Source organism: Oncorhynchus mykiss, chromosome 5 (genome assembly GCF_013265735.2).
Source record: "Oncorhynchus mykiss isolate Arlee chromosome 5, USDA_OmykA_1.1, whole genome shotgun sequence".
In the NCBI taxonomy this organism is placed as follows: Eukaryota; Metazoa; Chordata; class Actinopteri; order Salmoniformes; family Salmonidae; genus Oncorhynchus; species Oncorhynchus mykiss.
In genome coordinates, this window is record NC_048569.1 from 54,769,488 (window position 1) to 54,777,922 (window position 8,435).

The 8,435-nt window shown below is 38.9% G+C and overlaps 1 protein-coding gene across 4 annotated transcripts in view; it reads right to left on the bottom strand.

Annotated features, from left to right (window-relative positions):
• Positions 1 to 799, bottom strand: part of slc44a5b (solute carrier family 44 member 5b) — a 52,961-nt gene extending 52,162 nt beyond the window's left edge. For 3 of the 4 annotated variants that reach the window (XM_036977856.1, XM_021603365.2, XM_036977855.1), the window contains exon 1: positions 614 to 799. In XM_036977856.1, the coding sequence (XP_036833751.1) occupies positions 614 to 650 (37 nt within the window). In that variant the 5' untranslated portion in view covers positions 651 to 799. The remainder of the gene's footprint in view (positions 1 to 613) is intronic. The other variant, XM_021603366.2, reaches the window with a different exon arrangement.
• Positions 800 to 8,435: the final 7,636 nt, after the last annotated feature.

Here is an 8,435-nt window from a genome sequence, read left to right on the forward strand (position 1 = left end):
GTTGTTTATCTTGGCTTTCAGATGCAATTCACTTGTTTTCTTCATCAAACCAATACATTTAAGTCATCCATTGTCAATGGTTGAACAGGAAAATGGAAACGTTTTAATAATAATTGTTGAATTTAACCAGAGTATGCGTTTAAAACTGTAACAATAACCTTTTGTACCAATATGTTTGTGTACACTGCACGCCAAGTGTTAATCCCCAAGAGGGTGCACTGTATTCTGTGATCAACAAAAGCAGAGCTCCATAGCCAAACTATAATAGAAAGTTTCACTTGTGTTACATTTCATGACTGGAGTGAATTAAACAATATCATGACATTATTATATCCAGTAGGCCTACTTTCGAAATTAAAACATTGTTATTTTGGTAGCCAACACGCATGGTTAATTCGGCATCCAGTTTTGTAACAAAGTATTGCTTTATATGAGCGTTACATGTGCATAATATTGTATTGTATCTTGCTACAATGTTAGATTTTGGAAATCAGAGCTAGCGCCAGAAGCGACCCAATAACAAAAGTAAGCATACTGTTGTAGGCTATCCTTTGTCATGTCTTGAAGAAAGAACGGTTACCGACGTTAAACAAAGACGAACGTGGCGACTCACCATAGTATGAAGGAGGAATGTCAGTCTTCCTAGCCATTGCACCTCAGACAGGAGATTCTGCAGATATCATATGAGGAGGTGAACAGCGTTTTAATAGCCCAGTCTACGTAAATACAGTAGCCTACCTCGGGCCCTTGGTATGAGCTCCGCCACGCAGCTGAGCGAGCCGTGTTTACAGCACGAGAGAGCGTCATCAACCGTGTGATAAAACACTCTTAAAGGAGACGCATTCAGAGACTGGCACCAAGGTAGGCACGCTGATGGCAAATAAGAATGTTATACATGAATCTCGATATAGCCCTGATTCACACTTGACACTGTCACCATAATCTATATTGTGAATGTGTTAGTAAAATTGGAAAGCAATGTATCAATCAGATTGATTTATAAAGCCCTTCTTACACCCCAAACAGCAAGCAATGCAGGTGTAGAAGCATGGTGGCTAGAGGAAAAACTCCCTGGAAAAGGCCGGAACCTAGGAAGAAACCTAGAGAGGAACCAGGCTATGAGGGGTGGCAAGTCCTCTTCTGGCTGTGCTGGGTGGAGATTATTACAGAACATGGCCAAGATGTTCAAATGTTCATAGATGACCAGCAGGGCCAAATAATAATAATGACAGTGGTTGTAGAGGGTGCAACAGGTCAGGAGTAAATGTCAGTTGGCTTCTTTTTTTTTGAGTGAGTGATACGAGAACACTTTAAAATGATAATTTCTTTGATGCAATCTATAGCTATAGGCTGACTGATATAGTTGGTCTATATCCAGTTGGCTCTATTGCTAATATCCACCAGAAGTAAGAATGGATTGATAGCATATAACCTAATTCTGTGGCCTGTACTTAGAGCTTTCTCTCAGACAACGTTCACTATTTTACTGTGCAGCGTCCCTTGACTTTGACATGGACCCTTTGTGGAGAATCACTGTCCTCTGCAGGGCTTCTTGTGGCAGCACAGATCCCATCTCTGCCTGCCAGGATTTGGGAGAAATGTCATGTTAGGGTCAAGGCAAAGCAATGAGTGTTAAGCTCAAGCAAAAGTATCCAATTAACATTACTAGTCATGCATGACACAAAGTCTGTACCCCTAACCAGTTAAGAGTGGTTTGAGATAGTCCTCACATAGAGCTCCTTTAAGCATGTGACATCCAGTGGAGAAAAGTGGTGTTGAGCTGAAAGTGTCCATCTCAGTACGACAAGTTAATTATCGAGGGACTCTTACCATTGCTCAAATTCTTTGGGAACGTCTCTCTCACACACACACGCACGCACGCACGCACGCACACACACACACACACACACACACACACACACACACACACACACACACACACACACACACACACACGCACACACACACACACACACACACACACACACACACTACAGTAGATGAGCATGGCCAGGAGGTGGCAGCAGAGGGTAGGAAAAGCCATGAACATACTGTAGGTTTGGTGCTGGCAGGATGTAATGTGCATATCTGCCTATTTGTACTGAATATTTATGTTTTATGTACTTTAACATGAAATACAACTTCTTTATCATTATTTTACAAGCCATACCCTGTGTTCAAATAAGGGAATATGTTTTAAAGGGATGGTTCATACAAATGACAAAAATACATGTTTTTCTTACCCTGTAAGCAGTCTATGGACAAGGAATGATAGTAATTCATGTTTTGGTTTAGTTTCCCTGGCAACGTTCCCACGTGCTAACGTTTTAGCATTTGTGTCACAAATCCCATTGAAGCGCATCATGTTCAAATCATGTATAAGTGACTTTGTTGAGCTTCACAATCAATTTTAGACACTTTCGAATGATTTGGATATTAGCGAAAAATGCTAAATTCGGTACGATAACTTTAATGGGATTTGTGCCACAAATGCTAAAATGTGCCATGGAAACAAAACCAAAGCATGGATTGCTGTTATACCTTGACCAAAGACTGCTTCTGTCTCTCTCTAATGCTGACGTCGATGAAACCCATTTAAAGTACTAAAGTTTCAGAAACGCAATCAATAAAAAGAGATTGATTTCCCTCGGGCAGATTATATGGTGATTTACTGATTTGCTGCACTGAAATGAGGAGTTGTTTTTTTCTGCTTTGAAGTAACTTTCATCTACATCCTGATTAGTCCTGGAGATCAGAATGCATTCAATGCAGTTGAAGATATTCAATTCCCTCCGAAAAATATATCTCTGGTATTGTCAGTGGTGACTCGTCATTCAGGGCATGTGTTTTGAGCCCCACCTGTTCAGTAAAAAAAAAATGTATATGTATATACAGTACCAGTCAAATGTTTGTACACAACTACTCATTCAAGGGTTTTTGTTCATTTGAACTATTTTCTACATTGTAGAATAATAGTGAAGACATCAAAACTATGAAATAACACATATGGAATCATGTAGTAAACAAAAAAGTGTTAAACTGTAACGGCTGTTGGAAGGAGAGGACCAAGGTGCAGCGTGGTACGTGTTCATACGTTTATTTGAACTGAACACTGAAATAACAAAAATAACAAAGAGAAAGAACGAATTTGAAACAGTTCTGTCTGGTAGGGACACAAAAACAGAAAACAACTACCCACAAAACACAGGTGGGAAAAGGCTACCTAAGTATGGTTCTCAATCAGAGACAATGATAGACAGCTGCCTCTGATTGAGAACCACACCCGGCCAAACACACAGAAATAGAAAACATAGAACACAAAACATAGAATGCCCACCCCAACTCTCGCCCTGACCAAACCAAAAATAGAGACAAAAAAGGATCTCTAAGGTCAGGGCGTGACATAAACAAATCAAAATATATTTTACATTTTAGATTCTTCAAAGTAGCCACCCTTTGCCTTGTTACAGCTTTGCACACTCTTGGCATTCTCTCAACCAGCTTCATGAGGTAGTCACCTGGAATGCATTTCAATTAACAGGTAAGTCTGGGTCTTCCTTTCCTGTGGTGGTCCTTATGAGAGCCAGTTTCATCATAGCGATGGATGGTTTCTGTGACTGCACTTTAAGAAACATTCAAAGTTCTTCAAATGTTCCGGATTGACTGACCTTGATGTCGTAAAGCAGTGATGGATTGTCATTTCTCTTTGCTTATTTGAGCTGTTCTTGCCATAATATGGACTTGGTCTTTTACCAAATAGGGTTATCTTCTGTATACCCATCCCTACCTTGTCACAACTGATTGGCTCAAATGCATTAAGAAGGAAATCATTTCCAAAAATTAACTTTTAACAAGGCACACCTGTTAATTGAAATGCATTCCAGGTGACTACCTCAAGAAGCTGGTTGAGAGAATGCCAAGTGTGTGCAAAGCTGTCATCAAGGCAAAGGGTGGCTACTTTGAAGAATCTCAAAAATATTTTGATCTGTTTAAAAAAAAAAAAGGTTGCTACATGATTCTGTATGTGTTATTTCAACAATGTAGAAAATTATAAAAAATAATGAAAAACACTTGAATAAGTAGGTGTGTCCAAACTTTTGACTGGTACTGTATATACAGTGGGGCAAAAAGTATTTAGTCAGCCACCAATTGTGCAAGTTCTCCCACTTAAAAAGATGAGAGAGGCCTGTAATTTTCATCATAGGTATACTTCAACTATGACAGACAAAATGAGAAAAAAAATCCAGAAAATCACATTGTAGGATTTTTAATGAATTTATTTGCAAATTATGGTGGAAAATAAGTATTTGGTCACCTACAAACAAGCAAGATTTCTGGCTCTCACAGACCTGTAACTTCTTCTTTAAGAGGCTCCTCTGTCCTCCACTCGTTACCTGTATTAATGGCACCAGTTTGAACTTGTTATCAGTATAAAAGACACCTGTCCACAACCTCAAACAGTCACACTCCAAACTCCACTATGGCCAAGACCAAAGAGCTGTCAAAGGACACCAGAAACAAAATTGTAGACCTGCACCAGGCTGGGAAGACTGAATCTGCAATAGGTATGCAGCTTGGTTTGAAGAAATCAACTGTGGGAGCAATTATTAGGAAATGGAAGACATACAAGACCACTTATAATCTCCCTCGATCTGGGGCTCCACGCAAGATCTCACCCCGTGGGGTCAAAATGATCACAAGAACGGTGAGCAAAAATCCCAGAACCACACGGGGGGACCTAGTGAATGACCTGCAGAGAGCTGGGACCAAAGTAACAAAGCCTACCATCAGTAACACACTACGCCGCCAGGGACTCAAATCCTGCAGTGCCAGACGTGTCCTCCTGCTTATGTGTCCTCCAGTACATGTCCAGGCCCATCTGAAGTTTGCTAGAGAGCATTTGGATGATCCAGAAGAAGATTGGGAGAATGTCATATGGTCAGATGAAACCAAAATATAACTTTTTGGTAAAAACTCAACTCGTCGTGTTTGGAGGACAAAGAATGCTGAGTTGCATCCAAAGAACACCATACCTACTGTGAAGCATGGGGGTGGAAACATCATGCTTTGGGGCTGTTTTTCTGCAAAGGGACCAGAACGACTGATCCGTGTAAAGGAAAGAATGAATGGAGCCATGTATCGTGAGATTTTGAGTGAAAACCTCCTTCCATCAGCAAGGGAATTGTAGATGAAACGTGGCTGGGTCTTTCAGCATGAAAATGATCCCAAACACACCGCCCGGGCAACGAAGGAGTGGCTTCGTAAGAAGCATTTCAAGGTCCTGGAGTGGCCTAGCCAGTCTCCAGATCTCAACCCCATAGAAAATCTTTGGAGGGAGTTGAAAGTCTGTGTTGCCCAGCAACAGCCCCAAAACACCACTGCTCTAGAGGACATCTGCATGGAGGAATGGGCCAAAATACCAGCAACAGTGTGTGAAAACCTTGTGAAGACTTACAGAAAACGTTTGACCTCTGTCATTGCCAACAAAGGGTATATAACAAAGTATTGAGATTATATAACAAAGTATTGAGTATTGAGTATTGAGTATTGGGGTGGCAGGGTAGCCTAGTGGTTAGAGCATTGGACTAGTAACCAGAAGGTTGTAAGTTCAAACCCCCCGAGCTGACAGGCAGTTAACCCACTGTTCCTAGGCTGTCATTGAAAAAAAAAAAAAATTCTTAACTGCCTTGCCTAGTTAAATAAAGGTAATAAATTCATTAAAAATCCTACAATGGGATTTTCTGGATTTTTTTATCATTTTGTCTGTCATAGTTGAAGTGTACCTATGATGAAAATTACAGGCCTCTCTCATCTTTTTATGTGGGAGAACTTGTACAATTGGTGGCTGACTAAATACTTTTTTGCCCCACTGTATATATATATATATATATATATATATATATATATATATATATATATATATATATATCCATATATATATTTGTTGATGCCTGTTTTGGCATTAACATGTCACATTTCAGGTTGTAAACAATGTAAAAAATAAAACATTAAAACAGTTTCTTTTTGCTTTCTTGAGTAATGCAGCTCCAAAATGCAGGTGTTTCAACCAAGCTCAGTGCTTTCTGTGGTGGAAGGGCAGCCAGTGGCTAACTGCAAGCGTTGCAAAAGCAATCACTTTTTGCCTCCCCCTTCCTGCTATTCGGTTGAGAGGGTGTGTGGTCCAAGTCTGGTTTTAAGGGTCTCTTTTCCAAGCTTGATTTGATTTGATTTGATTGGGATCTCTTTTAGTCCTCATTTTGACTAATCGTCCAAGAGTCCTTAACATTAAAATACAATTTATATTACAAACACACTTTCACATATAACACACTATTACAAACATACATAATATGCTAGCATAATGACCCAATAAATACTCAATCTAAAAAATATTGATTCTTCATCTACTATAGTCCCACAACATTTCTATATACTATATTTAAATTGTTTTTAAATAATGTTTACATTTATATATTGAAAGGTTTCTAGTTTGCTCAGTTAATTTATTCCATTTCTTTATTGCTCTAAATCGAAATGTTATTTTGCTTCTTTTCTGTCTGGATAACGCATAGATGGTGGACAATCTATTCCTAGTATTTACGGGAATGTCTCTCTCTTACCAACTGAATACCATTGTGAAATTAACTTGGCCATTTTTAAATTATGTATATTATAAAATAAAATAAGCATGTTTTTTTCAATTATCTTGTCAATTGATGACCAACCAAGAACACTGCGCATGACTGCAACAGAAGAACCATATCTCCACCTTAAAACAATCCTTGCTGCTTTATTCTGTGCATTCTGCAGCCTCCTAACTTCACTTGATGATGCATTTCCCCAGACCACCGAACAGTAGTTCACCTGACTCTCAATTAATGCTTGTGTTATTTGCTGAAGAATTTTTCCTGGTAAATATTTTGCTATCCTTCTGATTATGCATGCTGATTTAATATTTTTTTTACATAGATTAGTAATTTGAGACGACCATGATAAGCAGTTGTCTAGCTGCACTCCCAGTAGTTTGGTTTCTGCCACTTTTTCAATTTGTACTCCTCCCATACTTAATTGTATCCCATGCTGTTTTGGCCTTTTCCTAGTTGAACAGACCAACATAACTTTGGTTTTCTTGGTGTTTAAAGCAAGTTTGTTTTGGCAAACCGATTTCCTGATATTCTCCAAATCTCCTTGTAAAGCTTGCTGTACCTGTTGAACCGATTGTCTTGCTGCATAAATTGTAGTATAATCTGCAAATATAGTAGCTTGAGTTTCAACCAAGGCATAGGGAAGGTCGTTGGTATATATTAAGTAGAGAAGTGGCCCAAGGCAGCTGCCCTGCGGTATTCCACATTTTAACACTTTAGGGGAGGAAAATGAACCATTGATATAGGTGGACTGTTTCCTGTCAGTTAGATATGACTGTACCCAATTCAATGCTACCTCCTTAAAACCATAATGCATTAATTTTGTCAAAATTATTTCATGATCCACTAAATCAAATGCTGCACTGAAATCTAAAAATAGTACACCTACAAACTTGCCATTATCCATAGCATTGAGCCACTGGTCAGTCATGTCAACCAATGCAGTGGTAGTGGAATGATTTTTGCGATAAGCATGCTGATTGGCTGTAATCAGATGATTCTTTTCCATATACTCCCATATTTGTCTACTCACAATACCCTCCAATATCTTACTGAGTGTAGGGAGTAGACTAATTGGTCGACTATTGGCAGGAGTAATGGGTTCTTTACAGTCTTTTGGAATAGGACACAGTTTCGCATGCTTCCATACATTTGCAAACAACCCCTTTTCCAGTGACCAGTTAAATCAAATCAAATCAAATTGTATTTGTCACATACACATGGTTAGCAGATGTTAATGCGAGTGTAGCAAAATGCTTGTGCTTCTAGTTCCGACAATGCAGTAATAACCAACAAGTAATCTAGCTAACAATTCCAAAACTACTACCTTATACACACAAGTGTAAGGGGATAAAGAATATGTACATAAAGATATATGAATGAGTGATGGTACAGAGTGGCATAGGCAAGATACAGTAGATGGTATTGAGTGCAGTATATACATATGAGATGAGTATGTAAACAAAGTGGCATAGTTAAAGTGGCTAGTGACACATGTATTACATAAAGATGCAGTAGATGATATAGAGTACAGTATATACATATACATATGAGATTAATAATGTAGGGTATGTAACATTATATTAGGTAGCATTGTTTAAAGTGGCTAGTGATATATTTTACATCATTTCCCATCAATTCACATTATTAAAGTGGCTGGAGTTGAGTCAGTGTGTTGGTGGCTGTTTAACAGTCTGATGGCCTTGAGATAGAAGCTGTTTTTCAGTCTCTCGGTTCCAGCTTTGATGCACCTGTACTGACCTCGCCTTCTGGATGATAGCGGGGTGAACA